This window comes from Chelonia mydas, chromosome 15, assembly GCF_015237465.2.
Source record: "Chelonia mydas isolate rCheMyd1 chromosome 15, rCheMyd1.pri.v2, whole genome shotgun sequence".
Lineage (NCBI taxonomy): Eukaryota > Metazoa > Chordata > Testudines > Cheloniidae > Chelonia > Chelonia mydas.
In genome coordinates this window covers 32,831,091-32,859,071 of record NC_057856.1, presented here as the reverse complement: position 1 = coordinate 32,859,071, position 27,981 = coordinate 32,831,091, and the positions used below count along the sequence as shown (strand labels likewise).

Sequence of the window (27,981 nt, the reverse complement as noted above, 5' to 3'; positions counted from 1 at the left end):
GTGGCTTCAGTTTGTAACTTGTTTGTGTGTGTAACATCTCTACATTTAAATAAGTAGGCACTAGCAATTTTGTAACCACATGATTAGAATCTAGTTTAATAAATTTTGGTAACCATTGTGCATAAGCCTGACTTGTTTCTCTGGTTTACTGTAAAGCAGCCAACACAATTAAAGAACCTCAGCCGTTTTGGCTAGAAAGCCTGGCCATTAGGTGAGAGTACTAAGAGCCTAGCGTTGAGTTGTGTCGCCTCCACGGGGCAAACTCTTGGGGCACCTGTCAGTCAATCCTGACTGCCCGCTGCGAAGGAGCTCTGAGCTCTAGCAGTTAAAGTCACGGGTGGTTAGGACCTTGGGGCATCCGTCAGCCTAGCCCGGGCTGCCCGCCGCGAAGGGACAGTGCGTCCTAGCGGTTAAAGTCACGGATGGTATAAAACGGGCATAGCTGGCACCTCACCAAACATCCCTGGCCATCGGCTAACACTGCCTAAGGAGACTGCAGTGCGCTGGGTGTGCGGGAGCCGACGCTCTTACCTGCTGTCATAGGCAGTTGGTGACGCTGCCGCTTGGGGAGGCTAGTCCCCAGCCCACCTCTTCTGCCTGTGGCCCCGCCCCTACTCCACCCCTGCTGTGCCTCAGGCCCCGTCCCCACTCTGCCCAGACCCCGCCTTCTTCCCACTGTCTCCCTCCTCTCTTCCCTCCCCATCCCTGATCACCCCCTTCCAGCCAAATCCCTGAACCCAAATGAAGCAAATGACATTTGAAAAAAACACTCGTCTGCAATTTCTTTCTAAAGAAAATATGCTCCCCACTGCATGCTAGAAGGTGGAGACTGGACATGCAGAGGGTACCTAATTAAAAGCACTAAACTTGGGAATAAAAAATGTCAGTCACAGGTTTTTTTATGTACCCTGAAGTTTGTACATTCACTCAAAATGTTCAGTCTCCAGTGACCTTCTTATATACATGACAAAATGGTAAAGGAAATACTGGTCTGTTGAGTGATGAATCTCACCATCCTCCAGCATGGCTAAGAAACCTCTCAGCAAAGTTGCTTGGGGACAATAAAATAAATAGTTAAATATATTCCTTATTATTTTGAGCTTTTATCCCATACTTTGTAAGCTTCCAGTATTTACAGAAGCTGATAGTAATTAATTCTCCCTCAGAGCTGGTGCCATGCGTTAGTTCAGATCTGGCTCAGTTGTTCTGGGCAGTGTGTTAAATCCTAGTCAGATGAGAAGCTCAGTGCTTCCTACTTGTGCCTGAAGGGCCAGCAGATTAAAGAGTTGTGTTTAGGGACAAGGTCTTCTGGTTTCACACACTGTTTAATTTTATTAACTCCACTCTTCAATCTATAATCAATGGAATGCAGTAAGCAAACTATTACAGGATCATGGACAGTGGGAGACTTGACAGCAAATCACAAGGTAACTGTCCTTTTGCTTTCTTTAGTGGCCAAAATATTGCCCATAACTAAAAGACAGCTAATGTGCATGTTTCCCTGAGTGACTGAAATGAAGGGATTTTTCACAGTTTAATGTCAAAAGGTTTATTGAGAGAGCTCTTCAAACTGTGACTTTATGAGAGAGTTGAATATTTCTGTCACAAAAAAAACTGTTCCAAAGGGAAGAAGCTGGAGTGCCAGAGCTGGAATAAAGAATCTCAATTTTCTTACATTAGCACTAATAGCAAATAATAATAATAATAATTAATAATAACTTCAATGTATATGGCATCTCTCATTCTTGTACTGTAGCTTGTTAAAGTTTGCAAGGGAAATCTAATCCAGCCTAATACTAAGAATGGAGTGCCAGCTTCTGCTGAAAGGTCCTAGAAGCCCCAGCAAGGTAAGCAGAATTATCCTTACCAGTAAAGATGCCTGCGGGGTATGGAGTTTTGTAACTTTACCAATGATTTTCAAATGAAACTTTCTCCAGTTATTTTGTGCTGTACCTTTAAATCAGAATCTCTCAAAGGAAATAATTAGGCTTATAAGGAAATGGATTTGAGACTTTTCCCGCACATAAAGGGAGGTTGTCATGGAACTTTTCCGGAACCTTTCCTTAGCCCCACCATGAAGTTAAATGGAACAGTCTTTTGATTAGTGTCATGTTTCTAAATGGATGTAATAATGTCACAAAATGTCATGGCTGGGCAGCTCACTGAGCAAGTACAGATATGGTTCCAACTTTGAAGAACATAGCTCTAAACAACATGACATAGCAAGTGAAAATGATAGACAGAGATGGGCAGAAATGGGAAAGGAAGGACAATAATCAGATCACACAGTTACTTAGTATGACGTGTGTGTATCTTAATGATTTTGTTACTTTTTTTTAAAGAATGGAGCCCTGCACTCATGTGGTGTTTAACCTTGCCTCGAATACCAGATGTTCCCTGAGGGATCTTTTCAGAAAGAAAAATCAGAACTGAAATAGGAGTCTCAGTGCAGATTATAAGAAGGATTCAACCCAAAATGTAACAGTTTTAGTTCAAATTAAATAAGGCAATGAATATGCTTCCATAACAATAAAATAATAATTCTTATCAGTTTGTCTGTAGAGTTTAAAGTACACAAAAGGTTAAAATCCCTGTTTTACAGATGGTAAACTGAGGCACGGGGTGGTTTAAATGGTTTACTCAGGTCACACAAGGAGTCAGTACCAGAGCTGGGAATAGAACCTATGAGTTCTGTCTCCTATTTCCATACCAGACCTGTTGAACTGCACTGTTCCTCAGTGATGCTGCATTTGTGGATGGCTTGGTCTGCATAACTATTATTATTTGTTGTTTATTCAGCATCAACTATTCAGTACTTAATTTCTTTGTGTCCATATGCTGTAGGTCCAGAACAGTGACCCTATGGCTGTGGTAGGTGCTAACAGAAACCTTTTTGCCTTAGGGTGAATACAGCGTTCTTAGCATTGTAAAGACTTGTCGTGCTCATAAGAAGAATGTGGGGACATTTCTAAGAGTAGAAGCCAGTAATGAGTTAATTCCATCAAATGATTAATTATAAAAATAATAATTCTGTACAATTACAAGTAAGAAATCATGAGACAAGAGCAACAGTTGGTGGTTGTTGTCTGATTTGCCTGCAGCACTGTGCGAATCACATGGAGGTGACACGTAACTGTTGAAAGTGGGGGGAGAGGCACAATTTAAAGGTTTGGCCACCCTCCTGAAAAGCTCACCTCACCGCCCTCACGGGCAGGCCCTTCCCCTTCCCCTCAGTCTTCCCTCCCTGAAAGCAGTAGTCCTTCCCTGCAGCACCCAGCTGTTGCTCTTGCCTCTCACCCGGCCTCCGAGATCATTTTATTGGCTCAGCTCCGCCAGCTGCCATGTGGGCTCGGTGGCACCATGTGACCAGCTCTGAGTCAACAGGAAACCCGGGAGCCCCTGGAGGCTGGGTGGTTTCCAGCCTGGCTTCCAAAGTCCCCCTGGCTGGGGCTCCTGTGCATTAGCCACCCCATGGCCCTGTTTATATCCCCTTTGTGAGTCCTGAACAAACACCAGGGCAGGTGCCTGGTCCCATGGGTTGGCAGTGATCCCATGGTGGGCCCAACCCTGCAAGCCTTGGGCAAGTGCGGAATTTGCCCCACACGCATGGGCCCCATTGTCGCTTGTCAGTCAGCGCCAGCATGAGCTGAGGCTGCAAAGGGGGAGGACAAAGGGGGAGCAGCTTGCGATTGCTGGCATCTCTGCTTTGAAATAAACTACTGTGCACTCATGTTTTTAATCCCCTCCCTGCAAAAAAAGAAATAAAAATATAAACCCTGGCAGAAATCTGGGGGGTGGCATGTGGCCCTGTGTGTCCACCCCCACACATCACGTCTGAATATGGGCCATAGTGGGCAACCGCCCTGTCTTCAGCACTCTTAGTTGCTATTAGTAATGACCTTTTTTCCAGCTGTGAAAAGAGAAGAGCAAGAGGCAACAGAACAATTCTGCATATGGTCAGAGGAAGGCACAGTTCTAAAACCACTGCTTCTCATTAACAATAAAAGTATAGAAACACCCTGCAATGCCTGGTGAGAATCTGTTTGCACAGAACTGCCTCCTGGTTCACAGTGACAGAACAGGGGCCTTATTTCTGCCTCTGCATTTCAGTGCAAGAGAAAATCCTCTGGACCATGGGTTGATCTTTCATGGCTCTATGCCCCCTTGTTGGTTTTTAGTATATATAGTTAATGTTAATCCGTTAATAGTTAAAAGCCATTCACCTCCATTAGATATGTTAGAACCTATGTCACTAGACATGCCTTTGTGAGAACCTAGGCGTTGTATCAGCTTAGGCAGTCACATGCCCTCAAAGTACCAAGCAAAGCTGCTGTTCTGTTTCCTGGTTGCAACTTAGGAGATGTATGCAACTGTTTGGTGTTACTGAAAGGCAGCGTGTGTTACCATCTCTGCTCCAGTTTCACTGAAGCTGTTCCTGCATTGTGCTTAACATCACACGGAGATGAGAGTAGCAGCCATGTTAGTCTGTATTCGCAAAAAGAAAAGGAGGACTTGTGGCACCTTAGAGACTAACCAATTTATTTGAGCATAAGCTTTCATGAGCTACACCTACAGCTCACGAAAGCTTAGTCTCTAAGGTGCCATAAGTCCTCCTTTTCTGTTTCCTAATAGTCTAGGCTCCATCATGTCTCATGCCCTGGTTACTCTTTGTTTCTTTCTATAGCTGCCCAGCTGGACACTGTTTCTGGCTGTTTGTGCTGTCGGAATTGGAGGGACATTTCAATATGGATATAATGTTTCCATTATCAATGCACCCACTGTGGTAAGGCACCATCTTTACTGTTCCCATTCTTGTACATTTTAGTCCCCGTACTGTTCCACTGATGTCAATGGCAAAACTCACATTGACTTCCGTGGGAGCAGGCGACCTTTCATTTGTAGGATTTTGGATGACTCTCTGAGTTTCCAAGCGAGTTTCCAGTGCGTTTGTGTTTCAGTTACATATAACATTGATTTGGTCCATGTCTGATCAATTCAGCAGAGAGTGCCAACTGACAAGTTATCAGAGGGACATAATCCTCCTTGGAGGACTCAAGGGAAGGACCTAGATGATAAAATAAATCTTTTCACCCTTTAACTTCTGTGTCTGGCTTAGCACAAAGTGTTACGGACAGGATCATGGCAGCTGATAGAAAAAAACATTTTTAGGGGGGGGTCAAGAAATTTTGCATTTCTTTATACCTGAAAATGTCCCTCAAAAGCTGTCACCCAACTTTTAGCTTCTGCGCCTGCTCTTAGTGGTCTTGAGTGTCCTGCATATTTACAGTAGAGGACCCAGAGAGAATTGGGGTAGAATGGCCCTGTGAAAAAGATGGGTGTGCATTTCTGCTAACAGCAGACTGATCTGCCAATTAAACTTGCAGCTTTCCTTTGTTACAACATTTAGTGCTCTTAGTATGGTTAAAATATACTAACCATGAACAGATAAGTTGTATGCTGGAAAGAGAGCAGGGGGTGAGAAAATAGTGCTGTTTGTCTGCTCTTTGGATTTTTTGCTGACCAGAAAGTATGATGCACGCTGATTCCAGAGACTCTGAAAGTGAAATCTGCAGTCATTTCACGGTGTTAGGTGCTGACTTCCCCTCTACCTGGGGGGTGCTTGACCTCCTCCCTCAATCCCAGACCCTCACCCCACCCCCCTCTTCCCACCCTTGCTCTGCCCCCACTCCACCCTTTCCCCCAAGGCCACACCCCCACCCGCCTCTTCCCACCCCCTCCCCCCAGAGCACACCCTGTCCCCACTCTTCCCCCTCCTTCCCAGCGCCTCCTGCACGCCGCAGAACAGCTGATCTACAGCAGGCGGGAGGTGATGGAAGAGAGGGGGAAAACTTGATCAGCAGGGCTGCCGGCAGGGGGGACGTGCTGGCTACTGGGAGGTGGTAAGCACCCGCTAATTTTTTTCTGTGTGTGCTCCAGCCCTGCAGCACCCACAGAGTCGACGCCTATGATTTGGGGCATCTAGGATTTTTATTTGGACTGAGACATGGATAGTGGTAAAACGCTATAAGCCACTAAAAACAGGGACTTAGAATGAAATTTCCATTGGATTCACTCAGTGGGTGTGTAGGTTAACAGTTTACAAATAAATGAAAGGTGTATGTCCCAAGGAAGGAGGAAGAATACTTAGGGTGGCTTAAGACAGCATTACTATGAGTCCTGGGATCAAATTAAGAAAAAGAAAATTTAGGCTGATTATCAGGATCAATTTCCTAACAGTGAGATTATTGAGTTGTGGAAGAGTCACCCCTGGGAAGTGACTTTCAAAACTAAACTGGCTAAAAGACTAAAAAGGGAACAAGCCTGCATTGGCTTCTTGGGAGATGAACTGTATGTGACCTAACAGGTCTTTTCCACCTTAGCTACCATCAGTCCAACTAGTCTGGAGCTTCTTGACAGACTCAGTTAATAAAAACCCACGAGTAACTTTCCAAGACTAGTATCACATCTCTTGTCTGAGTAGCGCAGAAATCCTGTCCTACTCTGAGATCTACATTAAGGGGGGGATTTTGAAAAGAGCACAAGTGATTTAGGAGCATGAATCCCACTGAGAGTCACACCCACCCCACCCAGCCACACCCCTTCATTCAGAAGGATGTGAAAGCTCTTTATTAACTTTATATGGAAGGATCATTCATCCATTACTTAAAGGCAGTCGCCCCTGAGATAAAGCATGACAGCAACACTGCACACAACAGTCTTTTTGAAGTAGGGAAACTATGTTTTGGCTGTATGAGTGAGTCAGGATTCTGCTAATTTGCAACTAGTTAGTAGCATTTTTGTGTAACACAGCTCTTCCGGGAATGGCTGATATTCAGTAAGATGTTTCCCCTTACACATGTTGGCTCTGAGGATGGGATCTCAAGCATTTGGGCTAAGTGATCAATTGTTTATTGAGATGCAAGTTGATTCACCACTCTGTATTTTCAGCACATCCACAAATTCCTAAATGAAACTTGGAGCAGTCGCTATCAGACAGAACTGAATCCAAGCTTGCTGACTCTCCTCTGGTCTGTCATTGCTTCCATATTTTCCCTTGGAGGTCTGTGTGGAGCTCACATTGGAGGCAGCGTGGCGATTAGACTAGGCAGGTGAGTTAAGCACATCAATGGAAGGTTTGGCAGCAAATCCTGTTTTCTTTTCCTTTTTTGTGACTGAAAAGTGATAAAATCAAATAGAGAAAGAGCTCAGAAGGAAACATGCTTCATCCAGAAGACTCTTCCAGTTATTTAACTAGAAAGAGAAATCAGTATTAGCTAATAAGGAATGGGAACTTCTACAGTATCCCTGGGACATGATCTCCAGGCTGGCCTCCAGTCACATGAACTTGGAAGAAGAGCTCTGAATTACAACCCGCCCGTCCAGTTCTTCTGATCAAACCCTTCTTTGTCAATATCAAATCAGGTCCCTTTATATTTAAGCATATGTGCACTCCATGCAGCATAAAACACATACAGTCATAGAGAAGATAGACATTGTAGGCGTGCGTATACGCACCCTGTATAGATATACAACCTGCACACTAGTATACACATGCTGCCAGGGTTGGCCCTAGGTGTCCTGATGGCCAGGGTGGAAAACACCCTCTCCCTCTCCCGCCCCCCACATCCCTGCCTGTCTGAGGAGGGAAAAAAGGAGTAGGACAACAGGGATGTGGTGCCCAGGATGGCTGGCAAGCTTTATTTGTGTTGGGCTTTTCAAAGCAGCAGCTGAGGCAGCAGGCACCAGAGCAAGGAACAGTGCCCCATGTTCTGAGAAAGGAGTCTTCTGTGAACATGACTGGGCCAAGGCTGGTGGCTGACTGGGACCAGGACCTAGAGTCCAGCTCTTACATTCTTCTGCCAGCCTCTTAATAAATAACAGTGGAACACAGGTTGCCACAATCCCTCCTGCCCCACAACAGCACATGGCCCAGGGCACATGGCCCACCCCTACCCCACTAGCATCCCCACTCCATTCCCTCCCAGTCTACTGCAGTCCCAGAGCTGTGCTTTCTGCCAAGACCCCAACCCACAGGGGCACTTTGCACAGCGAGAGCTGGGGAATAGGGGCAGAACAGTGTGTGGAAGGGAATGCAGGAACTCTGATTTCCCAGTGTGGTCAACTCAAAGAAGAGGCTGCTGGTGGGAGCCAGACCCACTAAATGAGAGCAGCTGGAGTTGTCTTTCAGATACCTCTCTCCCAGGGCTAGGCAGGGGCTGGAGCCAGGCCCAGCCTGGAGGTTCTGTATCATCTGCTCCCTTCTCTCCCATCCCCAGGGATTTGGTGCTCCCTGAATGTTGTATTAACCAAAGGTGCTAACATAACCCAGTCACTGTCCAACACTAAACAGTGTTAAACAAGGTCCAGGAGTGGTATAGAGAGACCTCAGTCTGCTTAGTACAATGGCAAACGTACCATTAAACATCCCTTTAACCTTTTATTAAAGATACAGAAAAAAAGGAAAAACAGTTAAAACATTTGAAATGTAAAGTATTAAGTAAGGGTTTCATTTTAACAACATCCCTTGTCCCTTTCCATTTAGCTGGAGACAGTTTTAGAAGGGAAAAACCCTTGTCTAACAGTCTCTTAGATGGTATCAAAGACAGTGATACCTGTCCTTTGGGGAAAGAGAAGAGGTTAGTTGATATGGGCTGGAGCTGCTGTTAAAGTGTGATTCTGTCTCATCTCAGTGGGTGCTGGGATTCAGCTGGAGCTGGTAGCAGTGGCAATGTGAACTGGGTCCCTCTCTCTGGCCCGAGATGGTCAGGGCATCCCTCAAGATTAGTATGAAGAAGGTCTGCTGCCAGGAGATGGTGGGGGTGGCAGCTATGATGGGAAGCTCTATCCAGTAGCCTCCATCTGTTCTTCCTTATTTTCCCCACAAAGTCTCTTTCTTTAAGGACCCAAAAAGGACTGATGGGTGCAACAGCCCCTTCCCTTATCTTTTTTACACCAATTAGGCCTAAAATCCAACAAACCAGTTTTGGTTAATTAATTTTCAGTTCCATGTCTTCGGTTTTTGCCAAGCATGATTTCAACATAGTCCTTAAACCATATCAGTAGGCCTTTCTGTTTAGACTAATTGAGTTTTTCTGTCTGCTTTTTGTACCTTTTCCCACCGTTTGTTATTATAGGGTTTTTTGACATCTTATGAACTTTTACATATTTTTGTAGTTGAGCTCACTGTTAGAGAGTAAATGTATAGCCCCAGTTATCACAACACTGCCCAGGGCGGGCACGCTGATCACCTGTCCTTTGAGCCAGTCCTGCATGCTGCAAAGAATTCATATACTTTACAGGTATTCCATAAGCACCTTGCATGCAAATAAAGAAACATACTCCATGTGCATGAGTGAGATCACATACACACACATTATTAGGCATGTCTGTTTTTAAATATAAAGTAGGCAGGCATCAGGTCTCCCAATTTCCAGTGAGTACTGTATTGTTGAAATGCAAAGCCTTTTCTCGGTACTATTGTAAGGCATTTTTCTTATAACAGTATGTTTCTGTGACCTTTGTTATTTTTACTTTTAGAAAAGGAGCTCTTCTGGTGAACAATTTCATAGCGATACTGGCCTCCATTTTAATGGGGATCAGTTTTCCAACAGGATTGTTTGAGTTATTGATGGTTGGCAGGTTTTTGATTGGCGTAAACACAGGTAAATGCATTTCTCTTCTTCTTGCCTTTAATAAATTATGGTGAATGGTATTAGAACATATAATTATTATTATTAATGATAATCCTTTAGATACTGCTGTAAATTTACATGTTGCTTTACAGACTTGGAGACAGGGATGTTCCCCTACAATTGTAATGTAAATGCTACTAAATTAAAACAATATAGACTATCACTACTACAATCTTGTTTCTAGTCTTCTAGACTTTTTGCCCAGTAATCCCTTTTCTATTAAAATCCAGTGCCTAGCACAACCCTACTGCTATGGTATTGGCCTGGGTGTAATATGAACTCATTATACTGGTAATAATGGCAAAGAGAACTGTGTCAGATGGACAATATCCTGGACAAACCTTGTGGATTTAAGATAAGTTAAACCTTACTGAATTAAATCTAATTCAGTAAGGTTTAACTTAACACCTTTGGGGTCCACTGTATTAAAAATGCATGTTGTGTATGGAACTTTATGTAACTCCTCTAGGTGGAAGGGGTGCCAGTGTAATTCCTTTGGCCCCTTTGAAGCCACTTCCTGGATAGGTTTATACATACTACTTCAAACTGGATTCTCCAGGGACCAACAAAGAAAGAAAGGGTTTTTGGATAAATATCCTGGTTTTAGACAGGCTCAGGGCTTTCTTCCTGATCTAGCAAATGCATAGGACTCCTGGTCCATGGATGGCCCCAATACTTACAGAAGAGTTGGAAGGACTGGTCTACTCAGACCCTGTAAAACTCAGTGCTCGTTTTGAACTGAAGTTGTGATGAACCTGGAATCACAAGGAAACCCCTTGGCTAGGATGTTGAAGAACTTCTTCTGCCAGAGCCCATGTTAGGGTTGGGGTGATCTCTAGTAAGCTTATTAGCATGCATGTAGGTTCGTTTATAGTTTTTAAAAAGTTTTCTCTGTAGTCCTCTTACCTTAAGAATAAAAGAGGCTTGCATATCGAAGAGCTGTGTGATAACTCTAACTGGGCAGTCACACTATTCTCTATCTCTGAAGAGAAAGCAAGCAGGCCTGCTGGAGCAGTCTGTCTCTGCTGGGAATAACACAGTGCAGGCAAGGAACTGGTCAGCCTGGAGACATCCCAGTTAGAAAGGAGAGAGGCTGTGTCTCCACCCAAAAGAGGTGGCAGCCAGGTGAGCCAGTAGCCAGAGAGCGGGAGCCATTGCTGAACCACAGAGGGGAAATATGGGTGCAGTTGCCCTGGACTGTGACAAGAAACACTTCTGTTCTGACATACAGGGTGTCAAAGTTCCTCCCCCACTCTGAACACTAGGGTACAGATGTGGGGACCTGCATGAAAACCTCCTAAGCTTATCTTTATCAGCTTAGGTCAAAACCTCCCCAAGGTACAAAATATTCCACCCTTTGTCCTTGGATTGGCCGCTACCACCACCAAACAAATACTGGTTACTGGGGAAGAGCTGTTTGGAAACGTCTTTCCCCCCAAATACTTCCCAAAACCTTGCACCCCACTTCCTGGACAAGGTTTGGTAAAAAGCCTCACCAATTTGCCTAGGTGACTACAGACCCAGACCTTTGGATCTTAAGAACAATGAACAATCCTCCCAACACTTACACCCCCCCTTTCCTGGGAAATGTTGGATAAAAAGCCTCACCAATTTGCATAGGTGACCACAGACCCAAACCCTTGGATCTGAGAACAATGAAAAAGCATTCAGTTTTCTTACAAGAAGACTTTTAATAGAAACAGGAGTAAATAGAAGTAAAGAAATCCCCTCTGTAAAATCAGGATGGTAGATACCTTACAGGGTAATTAGATTCAAAACACAGAGAATCCCTCTAGGCAAAACCTTAAGTTACAAAAAAGATACACAGACAGAAATAGTTATTCTATTCAGCACAATTCTTTTCTCAGCCATTTAAAGAAATCATAATCTAACGCATACCTAGCTAGATTACTTACTAAAAGTTCTAAGACTCCATTCCTGTTCTGTCCCCAGCAAAGCCAGCATAAAAACAGACACACAGACCCTTTGTTTCTCTCCCTCCTCCCAGCTTTTGAAAGTATCTTGTCTCCTCATTGGTCATTTTGGTCAGGTGCCAGCGAGGTTACCTTTAGCTTCTTAACCCTTTACAAGTGAGAGGAGTTTTCCTCTGGCCAGGAGGGATTTCAAAGGGGTTTACCCTTCCCTTTATATTTATGACACAGGGAGTGATGATTTAAACAATAGTATTGGCAATGGGATCCCTAGCTCAAAAAAAAAAAAAAAAAAATCAGCAACAGATTGTGAGGAGAAAGGGAAGATGTAAGGGTGGCTGAGAAAGGAATAGAACAGGCTGGGTAGATTCTCGCGGCAGTAGCATAGAGGCAGAAGAACAAGGAGAGGAAAAACTCAGACAAGATCAGGGCAAGGCACCTGTGTCAGGAAATAGCGTGAGAGTTAAGGGGCTAATCTACACTACTGTGCAACATCAGTGCAGCTGCACCAATGCAGCTGTGCCTCTGTAGCACGTCAGGTGAAGACATGCTATGCTGATGGGGGAGTGCTCTCCTGTTGGCATAATTACGCCACCTCAACGAGAGGCGGAAGCTATGTGGATGGGAGAGCGTTTCCTGCCAACATAGTGCGGTGTGGACAGCGCTTTAAATTGATGTCAGTTACGGTGCTTGGGGTGTGTGTGTGTGTCATTTTCACACCCCTGAGCGATGTAACTTACATCAACCTAAGATGTAGTATGCATCCGATGAAGTGAGCTGTAGCTCACGAAAGCTTATGCTCAAACAAATTTGTTAGTCTCTAAGGTGCCACAAGGCCTCCTTTTCTTTTTGCGAATACAGACTAACACGGCTGCTACTCTGAAACCTACGTTGTAGTGTAGACAAGCCCAAGATGAGGTGATATCTAATAAAACATTCACCCACCTTGTCTCTCTCATATCCTGGAACTGACACAGCTACAACAACACTACAAACAGGAAACAGTGTGATAGGCAAAATACCTCATCATATGTTGCAGCCTACTGCGGAAGACATGTCATGGTAGCACAAAGAAAAGAAGTACTTGTGGCACCTTACAGACTAACCAATTTATTTGAGCATAGGCTTTCGTGAGCTACAGCTCACTAAGTCATCCTAGGGATCATGGGACACTCCCGCTAATGTGTGTTCCATGACTCACTGTCTTGGCAGCAAAGAATTTGGTCCCACATATTCAACAGTAAAATAGATCAGAATGCTTTAAGTGATTCACAGGCCCTTTGAAGTTTTAGGGATGACTAAAATGGGCAATTACAAAGTGTCAAGAAGCCAGCACAAGCTAATGTTCTGCTAAGGGGGTGTCAAAGCTAAACACATTCCCCTGATACTCACTGTCCAAGTAGAACATGATAACAGGACAAAGTGCCTTGGACACAGGTCCATACAGAATGTCATTTACCAAGTCAAAAGCTAATAATGTTTAATTTATAACAGGAAAATGTTTCCTCTTCTATCTATAGGTATTGGCATCTGTGTGCAACCACTCTATATAGGGGAGGTTGCCCCAAAACATCTCCGAGGTGCTATGGCCATGGGCAGTTCCATATTTTTGACTGGAGGAATTCTGACAGGACAAATAATTGGTCTAAGGTTAGAAATATAGTCCTTTAGTGCCTTGAAATTACCAACTTCTAAAAGGTAACCAAACTCAGTAGTCACCTGCATTAGTCACCCAGCTTCTTCCAGTGGCTGTCTCTGTAGGGGGAAAGGGGTAAAATCCCTCCCATACTCCCATTGATCAGCTAACTACTAGGTGACTTACATCATGCATCCATCCAGCTGTAGAGTATCCATGTGGAATCATTCTCTCTTTACCTGAGTCAGCCATAGCGACAGCTGTAAATTAGATACATTTATATGCTGAGATGATATTTCTGCAAGTGTCTAGCTGGAGCTTTAGCGCAAAACAATACAAGTGAGCTGAAACATGCAATTTAAAAGGGTGGGACTGAGAGTAAAGGAATATTTGTTTATATGACATCCTGATAGAACCAGCAGGACCTGCACGTTAGAACATAAGAGCGGCCATACTGGGTCAGACCAAAGGTCCATCTAGCCCAGTATCCTGTCTTCCTACAGTGGCCAATGCCAGATGCCCCAAAGGGGATGAACAGAACACGTAATCATCAAGTGATCTATCCCTTGTCACCCATTCCCAACTTCTGGCAAACAGAGCGTAGGGACACAGAACCTGATCTGAGGATAATAAAATTAAAAATTTATTTCATTAAGTTTAACAAAGGCTTCCAGCGGTCATATCAGCCTCTGCTGGCTCCAGTACTCTGCATAATAGCACAATGTCTGCTGCTTCTCCCTTCTAGTACCCAGAACCTTCTGAAGTCTCCTTTCCTTTACCTTATCCCCAACTCTTGACCTCCTCTTCCCTCAGTGACCACTGTAGGTATGAAGTGTCATCAGTGCTTTCCTATACCAATACTACACAGTTAAAAGGATCACAAGGGTAAGGTGGCCACTTTTAAGAATTTGTCCTTCTAGCTTAGTCTGTTAACATTTTTAAAGCAGCTATCAATATTTTAAATCCCACTGCATTTTTAACAAGTTTACATTGCCCAAAATACATCATGATGCAGGTCCCAGACATAAGCTGAATGAATTCTTCATGTTTTTACTTGTTCTAAATTTAATTTCACATTATTGGCAGGTCCTGGCTTGGCAGGTCCTGGAGGCTGAGGTCGTTAGAAACAGTGCAACATAGACAACAGCAGGGCAAGTTTCCCCTGTTGATGTGTCCCAACGCTTAGTGGGTAGTACCTAGTTTAGGGGTGAAGAGGTAGTTAATTCTCCCTATGCCATTAATTCTCTTGCCTCTCTGTTGACGCTGACAAGAAATGGGTGACTTTTGAAACAGGGAGACCTTTCACCTAGGAACTAGACTATTTTTGATAGGATCAGTATCTCATTTCTAGCAGAGCACTGAAAGGCCACTAGCAGATACTTACTTTTATTTTTGTTTTTCACTCAGGGAATTACTTGGTGGAGAAAAGTATTGGCCTTTCTTGCTCTCCAGCAGCTGTTTCCCTGCATTAGCCCAACTATTCTTTCTCCCTTGGTTTCCTGAAAGTCCCAGGTATCTTCTTATTGACAGAGGGGATGAGATGAAATGCACCAAGGGTAAGTTACAGCACTTATTCTCTCCTCCTGTCCCTAGGAAACCACAAGATTAACATAGATCGCGCCTCTCTCTTCTCTTCATCTCCCCTGTACAAGTCCCATCTCCCTTCCCTCTCTCAAGGGACTCCTAAAACCCGATAGCTCATGTTCCTTTCCCAGCAGGCTCACAGCCCTGACACTGCTGGCTCACCTGACCTCATCTACCTGCTCACATCCCCCTGGCTATAGGTCATTTCCCTCTGAGCTCCGTGCTAGTTTCTTTGGGCCTATATCCTGACCACTGTCCCTTGCAGGAGGGGTTGGGCACTGCCTGGGCGAGGGGTTGAGCATTGCCGTGGCAAGGGGTTAGGAACTAGCAGGAAGGAGAGGCAGGTGGTGTCTGTCGTACAGGCCATCAAAAGAAATGGGTTCATGGCAGGACCGGTGTTGCCAACTCTTCCAGGTGGGAATTGGCTGGAGCCTGTCTGTGATGATCTGAGAAGCAATCCTTTGCATTTCAGCTGGCCTGGGGGAAAATCCGTTTGATTGTCTGTCTGCCTTCCCCGCCTGCCTGCCTCCTGGGGAGGAGCAGCCAGTCAGAGCTGCTGCAAGAAGCAGGCAGAGCTCTCCCCTCACCTCAGGAGCAGAGAAGACATTTTGGGTTAGGGGAGGGAGCAACTTATGCCATTACCACTTGAGGGGAGGGAGGAGCAGAAAGAGCTAAGCAGTTCACAACAGCTCCGCTTTCTCCTCCTCTCTCTCCCACTGTGAATAATGGGTCACTCTGCTCCCTGTTCCTCTCCCTCCCATCCTGGAGAGAGGGTAAAGGACCTCTCGAGCTGCCCCGTTAGGCCTGGATAGGGGGAGAAGAGGACCATACCCCAGCTGCCAACCCCTCTCCTGAGAGACAGGAGTGAAGAACTGCAAGAGCTGCAAGAGGAGAAGAGGTGGGAGGGTGAATAATTGCAGGCTGGGGTAAGTGGGCAGATGTATAGATCACAGAATTAATTAATTTGAATGTTTGGGTTTAGGAAGAATTTGGATCTCTGTGCCATCAGGCTGCCAGTGAGAGCTCTTGCAGCAGGTGACAAAATCACTGTATTCAATTATTTGGACAGTTGGCACACCCATATAATGGGGGTGAGCATGGGGAATTAGAAATTCAAAAGACAGACCACAACCCACAATATATACTTCAAAGTCTTATGATTTTGGGCTAGTCTAATGGTTTTTAAACTTTTGGGGTTGGTAGTACTTCAAGAACACTCAGGATTTACTGCAAGCATGATCGCCAATATGGCCTGTTACTTCTTATTCAGCCAACTGTGGAACATTATAAACTTTAAGAAATGGTCATTCCACAAACCAAAAAAAACCATGGGAGGGCTTGTCTATTGCTATAAGAGTTAATATGGGGGAAATTAATTCCTGAGAGCTGGTTGCTTCTTCTGGCCATCCCAAGAAAAGAAAAGGAATGTGATAGCGGGTTGAAGCAAAGCCTCCAGTTTTAAACTGTTTGGATGTTTATCATCTGGAGAACCATGTGGTGCTCCTGGCCCAGATATGGACTGGTCACAGAGCTTTCTTCTGAGCAAGATACACACTAGATGTATTCATTATAAGATCCTTTAATGCTCTGCCAGGTATGGCTGAGGTTAGCTTAAATAAGATATTTTACACACTGTGTCACCTAGTGGCTGAACGGTATGATCCATTTTGGCATTCCATTACACCTCCAGTCTTGGTTACCTTTTAAATACCTTTTTTTCTGTTGACATCTCATGTATGAGAGAAATATGGGGTCTCAGAATTATTAGCCATAGCTCTTTTCAAGTAGGAAGTACCCTATTCTCCTTAAAAAGAACAGGAGTACGTGTGGCACCTTAGAGACGAACAAATTTATTAGAGCATAAGCTTTCTTGGGCTACAGCTCACTTCATCGGATGCATAGAATGAAACATATAGTAAGAAGATATATATATACATATACACATACACACACATATATACAGAGAACATGAAAAGGTAGAGTAAGAGGCTAATTAAGATGAGCTATTATCAGCAGGAGAAAAAAACTTTTGTAGTGATAATCAAGATGGCCCATTTAGACAGTTGACAAGAAGGTGTGAGGATACTTAACATGAGGAAATAGATTCAATATGTGTAATGACCCAGACACTCCCAGACTCTATTCAAACCCAAGTTAATGGTATCTAGTTTGCATATTAATTCAAGCTCAGCAGTTTCTCGTTGGAGTCTGTTTTTGAAGCTTTTCTGTTGCAAAATTGCCACCTTTAAATCTGTCACTGAGTGGCCAGAGAGGCTGAAGTGTTCTCCTACTGGTTTTTGAATGTTATGATTCCTGATGTCAGATTTGTGTCCCTTTATTCTTTTGCGTAGAGACTGTCCAGTTTGGCCAATGTACATGGCAGAAGGGCATTCCTGGCACATGATGGCATATATCACATTGGTAGATGTGCAGGTGAACAAGCCCCTGATGGCGTGGCTAATCTGATTAGGTCCTATGATGGTGCCACTTGAATAAATATGTGGACAGAGTTGGCATTGGGCTTTGAAACTGCTGAGCTTGAATTAATATGCAAACTAGATACCATTAACTTGGGTTTGAATAGAGACTGGGAGTGGCTGGGTCATTACACATATTGAATCTATTTCCCCATGTTAAGTATCCTCACACCTTCTTGTCAACTGTCTAAATGGACCATCTTGATTATCACCACAAAAGTGTTTTTTCTCCTGCTAATAATAGCTCATCTTAATTAATTAGCCTCTTACTCTACCTTTTCATGTTCTCTGTATGTATGTGTATCTATCTAATCTATCTATCTATTGTGACAAAGTTCCTGCTCTACCTTGGTGGGTCTTGCGTTTATTGGTGGATTTGCTCGCCTTGGTGCTTCACGGCAGCCCTCAGCTTGGCCGTTTTTTCTGAACCCACAGCCCAGGTCCACTCCTCCTGTGTCTGACCAGGAGTTGGGAGGATTTGGGGGGAATCCGGGCCCGCCCTCTACTCCAGGTTCCAGCCCAGGGCCCTGTGGAAGGAAGCTGTCTAGAGTGCCTCCTGGAACAGCTGTGTGACAGCTACAACTCTCTGGGCTACTTCCCCATGGCCTCCTCCCGACACCTTCTTTATCCTCACCACAGGACCTTCCTCCTGGTGTCTGACAATGCTTGTACACCTCAGTCCTCCAACAGTCCGCGGTCTCACTCTCAGCTCCTAGTGCCTCTTGCTCCCAGCTCCTCACACGCGCACCACAAACTGAAGTGAGCTCCTTTTTAAAACCCAGGAGCCCTGATTAGCCTTCCTTAATTGATTCTAGCAGCTTCTTGATTGGCTGCAGGTGTTCTAATCAGCTTGTCTTAATTGTCTCTAGAAGGTTCCTGATTGTTCTGGAACCTTCCCGTTTACCTTACCCAGGGAAAAGGGGCCTACTTAGCCTGGGGCTAATATATCTGCCTTCTATTACTCTCCTATAGCCATCTGGCCCAACCCTGTCACACTATATATATATATATCTTCTTACTATATGTTCCATTCTATGCATCCAATGAAGTGGGCTGTAGCCCACGAAAGCTTATGCTCAAATAAATTTGTTAGTCTCTAAGGTGCCACAAGTACTCCTGTTCTTTTTGCGGATACAGACTAACACGGTTGCTACTCTGAAACCTATTCTCCTTGTTGTTCAAATTCCAAAAAGTGATGGAGTCCTAATGCAACAGGTGCCAAGTGTCCCACGAAAGTGCAGGTGAAGTCCACACATCATAACACAAACTTGACACAAAAACAATGAGGATACTGGTGGCACCTTAAAGGCTAACAAATTTATTTGGGCATAAGCTTTCGTGGGTAAAAAACCCACTTCTTTAGATGGAAGGAGTGAAAATTACAGATACAGGCATAAATATATATTGGCACATGAAGAGAAGGGAGTAACCTTACAAGTGGAGAACCAATGTTGAAGGCAAAAAGCAAATGCCGCTCGTTGAGGGTGGAAGATTTTTTGTCGCCAGGAGAGCCGACAAACAGCGGCTACACTGAGTGACTTTTAGTGGCACAGCTGTAGTGATACAGCTATGTTGCTAAAAGCTGTGTAGTGTAGACATAGCCTGATCTGGATCTGGATCTTCAGTTTAAAATGATAAAAGAGAAGCAAGGAACAAAAGATTACATTCCATCAGCCTTTTGTTCCTGTTCTGGGATCAGATGAAGACCTTTGGATTTGAGAATATGCTCTGTGGAGAAAGTCTGGGATATACACCTGAACACACTTAAAACTGCCTTCACTAAACAAAGACACTCCACCAAAGAAGTAGATTACATTATGGAACAGGCCACCTGAATATCCCGAGAGAACCTGCTTCAATATAGAAATAAAACCCCCTCTGACCACACACCCCAGTAGTCACCTACCACCTCTCGCTGGAACCCATACAGGGAATCGTCAAACAACTACGACCCATACTTGATGGGGACCTCATCATGAAAGAAGCCTTTCCTGAACCCCCATTTCTGGCCTTCAAACAAGCCCCCAACCTCTCCAGCTCAACATCAGAAGCAAGCTTCCCACAGACCAGGACACACCAACTCAAAGCATCACCAGACTTTGCCAGAACAACAGATGCAAAATGCGCAGACATACCTCCACTGCTGCCATGATCAACACTGCATACAACACACCATTCAAGATCCATGGATCCTACACATGCCTATCACAACCTCCTCCAGTGCACTAAATGCCTCAATAACAACTGTGTGGGTGAAACCAGACAAGCACTACATTCTCAAAAGAGCTCACACAGGAAAATGTCTCTGTCTCTTTACTTTAGTCCATTAAACATATTCCATTGGCACAACATAACAATTGGCATAACAAGAGATGTGATGTACTCAGTACTTCCCTTTCAGCTATTTAGAACCTCCCCACCCCCCTTTTTTTTCAATCACAGATTGATGTGGGAGCCTAATGTTTCTATTAGGAAAACACTTTAAAATATGGGTTATGCTCCTTGTGTAAATAGTTTAATTAAGTCTCTCTCCATCTCCCCCACAAAAAAAAAAAAAAAAATTCAAAAAGAAAAATGGACACCAACCTCCACCAAACAGCCCCCCCACCCCCCGCCAAAATAAGGTAATGGCTTGTCTCCCCGCTTCCCTTGAAAATCACAGTTTCTGCTCAGATCCCTGCAAAGGTCAGCTCACAGAGGAGAGTAGATGGATTTTCAGAGGCTAAGGTCGTTTTGGAGGTATGGTGAGGCATACGGAGATATCGTGTCATTTTTTCTTATTAGCTTTGAAGCGTTTTCATGGGCCCTTGCACTATCACGAGGAGATGGAAGATATAGAGAGAGAACGTTTTGCCTTAAACGGGGAGAAACCCAAGAAACCATGGCAACTATTTGGTGATCGCAGTGTAAAGTGGCAGCTCATTACGGTGATTGTGATGACTATGGGCCAGCAGCTCAGTGGGATAAATGCTGTAAGTGAATTCCTCACTATTCAGAAGCCAAACAATTTGTTTTAAAGTTTTGCGTGTCTAATTTCCATCTGGCTTTGATCTTCGTTAAAAACAGGGAACTCTGATATAGGAGCTATGGAGAGCACGGGGTATAGGAGAAGAGAGAGGATCTTTATTTTACTGATGGTGATAGGGAAAAGCCTGATTCAACTGAAAATAGCAGGAAATATTAATGCCAAATTTGGATGATAGAGTAGAAGTTTGTTTTGCTTTGTTTTTTAACTCTCTCTACCCAAAGCCAGCATAATATGTAGGTTTCCTGGAGCAAGAGCCCTACTACTGCTTGTCTTTATGTCTTTGGCATTTGACAAAATGATTAAAGCTCCATCATCCCCTCTCATGTTGCATAAACAGCAAAACTTAAGTTACTACATCTTGCTTCACTTTTCATGACTGAACCTCTCCTGTTTCTTTTTTCCCTTGGACAAATTACTTTTGGGTTTGGTTTTATGTTTTTGTTTTTTTTAAAGTTGAGGTTTACTTCTAGTGCTAGGTTAACACAGTAAGGGGAACCCATTTGCCTCTTGAAGCAGGGTTGGAGTTCAGATTCCAGAATAAGCAGGGCTCCCACTAGGTCTCTGAACTAATGTGCCTTAGCCCTGGTCTCACTCCAACTCTGTGTGGAAGTGCAGGCTGCACACTTTATGTGATCTTTCACACACACTAGAATGTATCATAGCTCAGGCAAACTCTTTCTTATATTGTTCACAAGATAATGTTCAGACTATCAGATTTGTTTTTGTTAGCAGTAAATTTACCTAGAGATTGAATTATAGATTTCCCTTTTTGTTTTCATGGTTTTAGTAAGTTATAGGATGCAATTTACTCAAAGGCTGCTTAGCGTATTAGCCTAATTCTTCCTCTTACTGATGATTTCACTGCTCAAGCACATTGGCACAGCTCTGTTGATATTTTCTTGTAGATTTACTTCTATGCAAGTTACATTTTTAAACAAGCTGGGATCCCTGCAGAAAAAATTCCATACGTTACTCTGGGCACGGGAGCTTGTGAATGCCTTACAGCCCTCACTTGCGTAAGTGATAAATTCTACTTCTACCATACCTGTTGTTTTTATTATAGAAAGAGAGAGATGTGGGAATGTGGCATCAGTGTTAACTGAGAAAGTGATATTCTGTCCACAGGGTTTGCTGATTGACTACATGGGAAGAAGACTGCTCATCATTGGAGGATACACCCTGATGAGCTTTTGGTGCATAGTGTTAACATTCTCCCTGACGTATCAGGTATTAAGAAGCGCTCATGTGGACCGTGAAATGCAATACTGTTTGTTTGAAAATTTGTGAGATTATAGAGCAGCAGAGCTTTTAACGTTGGAGAACATCCTCTCTTGGCAGTCAGAGAAGGAGCAAGAGTTGCACAGTTTAAACAACAATGTAGGTCATGACCAAACTTTTAAAAAAATTGTTGTGTCTCAGCTTGAGCACCGAAAAATCGCTAAAGGTGCCCGATTATCAGAAAGAGCTCTGTTCCTACTCTTTGAAGATCAGACCTTTCTTAGGTGTTTCAGATTGGGCATTCAAAAACCAAGGAATGCAAAATCACTAGTCACTTTTGAAATATTGGCCAAAAGCTCATGGGGTCCTGACATCTTATTACTCTATAGCAGTCCTTCAGAAAACATTCAATTTACAGCTGTGAAGTTGCTATTTCATACATATTATCCTTGTTCTGACTTACATTGATTAACAGCCAATAACCTCTGATTGCACTGACTGCAGGATTCCCAAGAGTTCTGAATTTGTTTCTGGCACCTGATAGCGTATTTGCAAATAATATCATAATGATATCATGCAAGATTTGGTCCTGAGTCTAAATTCTGGAGCTCTGTGTCTAATGCTGGTAGGATTAAATAATGACAAAATATACTTTCTAACTTTAAATTAATAATAATCCCCAGATAAAATACTATCTAAAGAAAAACTTAAGTTTGAGAGTCCATTTCAGTCACTTAACTGTAAATGTCCTGTACAAATATTGTAGTTATAGAAAGAAATACTAAAAAGCCAACCAAATCAGATTTATGTTTAAATTTACAAGAAACTACGATACTTGTAAGTATGGAAGTTCACAGCTAAGGTACTTATACTGCCTTAATTCTGCCCCTGTAAAGATAGCCTCCAATCTTCCCTTCCTTGCTAGTGTTCTATCAAAAATACATGCAACACAAAATTGGTTTTATACAGCTAAATTCATTTATATGTCTCTGATAAGTGTGCTGCTTCACTATGACCCTAACCTTTGTGTTTTTAATGTAAATAAATGTTATTTCATTATTCGGGCCTAGAAAGTTTGTACACATTACTTATGTATTTAATGACACTTAGATAATAGACTGGCCCATGGGACTACAGGGCTCCACTGTGGGAGGCTAAACAGTGATAAAACTATATTAAAGTTAAACTAGTAATAATACAAAAAGAACAGGAGTACTCGTGGCACCTTAGAGACTAACAAATTTATTAGAGCATAAGTTTTCATAGGCTACAGCCCACTTCATCGGATACATAGAATGGAACATATAGTAAATATATATTATATACATACAGACACACACACACACATATACACACACACAGATCAGTTGGAAGTTGCCATACAAACTGTGAAAGGCTAATTAGTTAAGATGAGCTATTATCAGCAGGAGAAAAAAAACTTTTGTAGTGATAATCAAGATGGCCCATTTAGACAGTTTACAAGAAGGTGTGAGGATACTTAACATGGGGAAATAGATTCAATATGTGTAATGACCCAGACACTCCCAGTCTCTATTCAAACCCAAGTTAATGGTATTTAGTTTGCATATTAATTCAAGCTCAGCAGTTTCTCGTTGGAGTCTGTTTTTGAAGCTTTTCTGTTGCAAAATTGCCACCTTTAAATCTGTTACTGAGTGGCCAGAGAGGCTGAAGTGTTCTCCTACTGGTTTTTGAATGTTATGATTCCTGATGTCAGATTTGTGTCCCTTTATTCTTTTGCGTAGAGACTGTCCAGTTTGGCCAATGTACATGAAAGCTTATCCTCTAATAAATTTGTTAGTCTCTAAGGTGCTACAAGTACTCCTGTTCTTTTTGTGGATACAGACTAACACGGCTGCTACTCTGAAACCTAGTAATAATACAGAATTTTACTTTGATTTTACAGACTTAAAGGACAGTTTTGCATCTACTAATTATAAATATTACTAACAATGGGGACTCAAGCACTATTAAGTATTTGTGAAATTGATTGACTAGTGTATTTTATTGCTTTAAAAGCAATAACAAGAAGAAATTGGCTATTACTAGCAATTAATGGTTGATAGTGACTAAATGGAATTTGATCAGTTTACAACAAAATATGGCAAGCTGTGGGATTTGAAACATTTTTTTCATTTATACACTGTAGTATACTAAGAAGCAGGGATTAATTTAAATACACATGACTTTCTCATTCTTCGAAGACACTTGTTTGATTTATTGAAAGCTAATTATTATCTGAGTCAGTAACCAATTTTGTGTTATTTATTCAGAAAGTCATTTATGGGTTCAAATGCTAAACACTTGACTTTATGCCAAATGTTAAGACATGATGACTGAAATCTGAACTAAATACTTTTCATGCTCTTTTTTCAGGAGCTGTACCCCTGGGTGCCTTATTTGAGCATGGCATCTATATTTGCTTTCATCCTGAGCTTTGGGTTAGGTCCAGGTATTGCACATTCGTGAACTTTTGTTTATAAAATTGCCTAAAATGTATCTCTAAAATAGTGCCAATATTGTCTGTAGTGTAAGCAAGACAGCTAATACTTCCCATAGGGATGCTGATGCTCCGGCTAAGACAACCCAAATGCACAGAATGGCATAGGATGATATGACCAATACAGTGCATTCCTTCTCTGTATGCTCTCTTCAAGGCCATGAAGTGGCCTTCATTCTGGTATCTTTGATGCACCCAAACCATATAGAAAGCAAGTATGCAGTACTGTGGAAAGGGATCAGAAAGTCATAGAGGATCACAAGCTACATATGAGTCAACAGTGTAACACTTGAAAAAACAAAAACTAAAAAGAAAAAATCATTCTGGGATATAGCAGCAGGCATGTTGTAAGCAAGACACGAGAAGTAATTCTTATGCTCTATTCCACACTGATTAGGCCTCAACTGCAGTAGTGTATCCAGTTCTGAATGCCCCATTTCAAGAAAGACGTGGCTAAATTGGAGAAAGTCCAGAGAAGAGCAACAAAAATGACTGAAGGTCTAGAAACATGACCTAAGAAGGAAGATTAAAAAATTGGATTTGTTTAGTCTGGTGAAGAAAAGACTGAGGGGGACATGATAACAGTTTTCAAGTACATAAAAAGTTATTACAAGGAGAAGGGAGAAAATTTGTTTTTGTTGTCCTCGCCTCAGAGGTTAAGAAGCAATGGGCTTAAATTGCAGCAAGGGAGGTTTAGGTTGGATATTAGGAAAAAATTCCTAACTGTCAGGGTAGTTAAGCACTGGAATAAATGGCCTAGGGAGGTTGTAGAATCTACATCACTGGAGATTTTTAAGAGCAGGTTAGACAACCACCTGTCAGGGATGGTCTAGATAATACTTAGCCCTGCCTTGAGTGCAGGGGTCTGGACTAGATGACCTCTCAAAGTCCCCTCCAGTCTTATCATTCTATGAGGCTTGTTGTCATTGTACTTTTAATGGGCCCTTACTCACGCTAAGTTGTACCTTACTCCCTGAGCAGTTCCATTGAAATCAATAAGACTACTTCTGTAAAAGGGTACACCTTACTCTGAATAGGGGTTATCAGAATCTGGACCAAAAAAAGTGTCCAAAAATAAAATAAATAAAAAAAAAATTTGGTTAACAAAAAGGATTTATATATAGATCTATCTATATCTTTTACATCCAGGTCAGCTAATGGCACATTCAAAAGCAACTATTTTCTTTTGTTTTTGCTTGAAACTTTCCCTGAAAATGCACACTTACCCTAAGAATCTGTTCTGTTTCTGAAATTGATCCCCAGGTGGTATAACAAATACATTGACTGCTGAATTATTTACCCAGTCTTCACGTCCTGCTGCTTACATGATAGGAGGATCTGTTAGTTGGCTGAGTTTCTTCACAATAGGAATGCTCTTCCCCTTTATAGTGGTACGTATCCATTACATATACTATCTTCTCTCAGTTGCCTCATGTTCACTTGACTTCTTGCAGAGAAATTTTCCTAGACACAGAAATTGCTCTTCTTTATACAATAAAGAACTTAGTGCTTAGATTAAGATAAGTGAAAACTCTCCTTCAACAAAGGTATTATTAGAGTCAGTCACTCTTACTAGGCAAGTTTATTTTAGATATCTACAAATAATACAAAAACACACAATAGAAGACAATAAAGTCAGACTGCATATGGAGGACTAATCTCCAGGTTAGGTTTATGATGAGAAAAAATTGAAGTATAAAGAATTCTCACCAAGTTCAGAGATTCATAGGTCACATCTCCTGTCAGCATCTCTTGTTATTGCTTAGTTTGTTAGATCAGAAAGAGGTAGCCTCTGTAACAAATGATTTACTTCTTATTTGAGGCCAAACCACATTTGTCCAAACTCAGTTGAGGACAATCACTTACAATGGAAAATATCTTTGGTCAAGAGATATTATTTTAGTGAAGACAATACATGTTGCCAAATTCCATTTCTAGTCTAATCATTTCAGTTACTCTACTTGCTCTTGCAAAGAAATTCAGTATATAGAGACACTACTGAAAAGGGATACTGCCTACTGAACTGAGAAACTCTTTTGCGTACAACCCTAAAAAATATCAAATAATTGACGTGTTCTCAGAATAAGTATTTACATGGGGTGGACTCTATGAAGTTACCTAGGTGCCTTGTTTATAGGAGGGAGTGATGGTGGTATCCACATTATAGCTTTTAGACCACTGGTTAGAGTACTCACCTGGAATTTGGGAGAGCCAGGTTGAGTTCCCCCTTCTGTAGCAGTGGGGGAGGGAAGGTCTTTCACACCACCTCTAAGGAGAGTATGCTAACCATTGAGCTACCAGAAAGTCTGATGGGGGGTGGGTGGGTCCTCAGACACTTCTGTTGAAGCTGTTCCACTGTGGATAAATAAGGAGTCATTGCAGCAGGGGGACATGACATAGGGTCTCCTACCTCCTAGGTGGGTGCCTGAACCCACTGGACTAGAGAGTCATTCTTTCACATTCTCGCCCAGTCACTGTTTCATTATTTAATCCACAGTGGAACAGTTTCAACAGAAGGGACCAAGAGACCGTTACCTCAAAATATCCTGGTTTCAGAGTAGCAGCCGTGTTAGTCTGTATCCGCAAAAAGAAAAGGAGTACTTGTGGCACCTTAGAGACTAACACATGTATTTGAGCATAAGCTTTCGTGAGCTACAGCTCACTTCGTCGGATGCATGCCTTTTTCAAAATATCCTGTAGCTCAGTGGTTAGCGCATTCTCCTGAAATGTAGGAAACTCCTGTTCAAATCCTCTCTTCCTCCATCCAGGGAAGGGTAAGTTGAATCTAAGTTCTCCCCCATCCCAGCTAAGTTCTCTAACCAGTGCGCTAAATGTTATAACATGGGCACCACTTCCTACTCCTCATTTTGTGCAGAGCAAGGCAGGCACCCAATTCATTTCCTATGTAAGTATGTAGGCTCTTAAGCCAGGAGAGGGGTTCCTGTTGTGGACTGCTAGTAGAGCTAAGCACCTCCCTGCAGATTTGAAGTGTTCTAAAATAAAAAACCACCAACTCTACTATTGTTTTATAGCTGATCATTTCAGCTAATGATACAACAAAGAGATAGGGAACAGATGGAGCTTCAGTTTACCCTTTTACTTAAAACCTAGATTTGGCACGGTTAGTGTCTGACAATAGAATCTGAGTTAGTATTTTCTAAACTTAACTAGGTATTATTTACTATGATTTTTTTATTAATCTCCAACATCCTGTATTTTGTTTTTAGAATGGACTGAAGCAGTATTGCTTTGTGGTGTTTTTACTGGAAAGCTTATTGGTTGCCAGTTTCCTCTTCTTTGTCATTCCTGAGACAAAAAACAAATCTTTTCTGGAAATCAAACAAGAATTTCAACACCTTAATTTCAGAGGAAGAATCAAAGAGAAGGAAGCAGAACTATAATGTGAAAGAAGGCAGCTCTGCAATTAATTTCAGAGTGCACTTCACATCTCACAGGTGTAAGGCAGCCACATTAATGGAAATTATACACATATGATCCCATATAGTATATAAAAATGTTAAGAACTGTATTCAAAGGCAGCTTATTATATCATTAGGTGAAACTTATTTAAAAGGTAGACTAATCTTGCTGGAATGTCAAAATACTGTATTTTATGTACACATACAGTAGTGCCTACGAAAAAGACTCAATTCAATAAAAATGTTGAGACATTTGGCTAATGTACACATGCAGAAACAGTGCTGATTACCTGCTCTCATGGGAGTACAGACTTCATTGGGGGATTGCTCCAAACATTCAATGTGAATCCATGGCATGCCTCATACTCTCACCATATCAGGTGTCAATATGAAGAATTTAGGAGACAGCGATGGGGTTGGAGCATCACTTCTTGAAATAAAATGTAGCTATTACTTTAATGTGATATTAGAATGCTGA

The 27,981-nt window shown here is 42.4% G+C and overlaps 1 protein-coding gene across 1 annotated transcript; it reads left to right on the top strand.

Annotated features, from left to right (window-relative positions):
* The first annotated feature begins 796 nt into the window (after nt 1-796).
* On the top strand, nt 797-27,943 carry LOC102938834 (solute carrier family 2, facilitated glucose transporter member 11). The gene is made up of 13 exons (XM_043529459.1): nt 797-1,427; nt 1,757-1,847; nt 4,685-4,783; nt 6,949-7,109; nt 9,538-9,662; nt 13,144-13,273; nt 14,667-14,815; nt 20,105-20,292; nt 21,254-21,364; nt 21,474-21,575; nt 23,961-24,036; nt 25,348-25,475; nt 27,312-27,943. Exons 2-13 carry the CDS (start codon nt 1,803-1,805, stop codon nt 27,483-27,485), a joined length of 1,488 nt encoding a protein of 495 aa, XP_043385394.1. The 5' UTR covers nt 797-1,427; nt 1,757-1,802; the 3' UTR covers nt 27,486-27,943.
* The last annotated feature ends 38 nt before the right edge of the window (nt 27,944-27,981 follow it).

What these genes read in the sequence shown, in the direction of transcription:
- LOC102938834 (XM_043529459.1), top strand. Translation starts at nt 1,803, where the DNA reads ATGGAGTGCCAGCTTCTGCTGAAAGGTCCTAGAAGCCCCAGCAAG. An exon ending in TTATCAATGCACCCACTGTG is followed by an intron (nt 4,784 to 6,948) that starts GTAAGGCACCAT and finishes CTGTATTTTCAG; the next exon opens with CACATCCACAAATTCCTAAA. An exon ending in TGAGATGAAATGCACCAAGG is followed by an intron (nt 14,816 to 20,104) that starts GTAAGTTACAGC and finishes TTTTCTTATTAG; the next exon opens with CTTTGAAGCGTTTTCATGGG.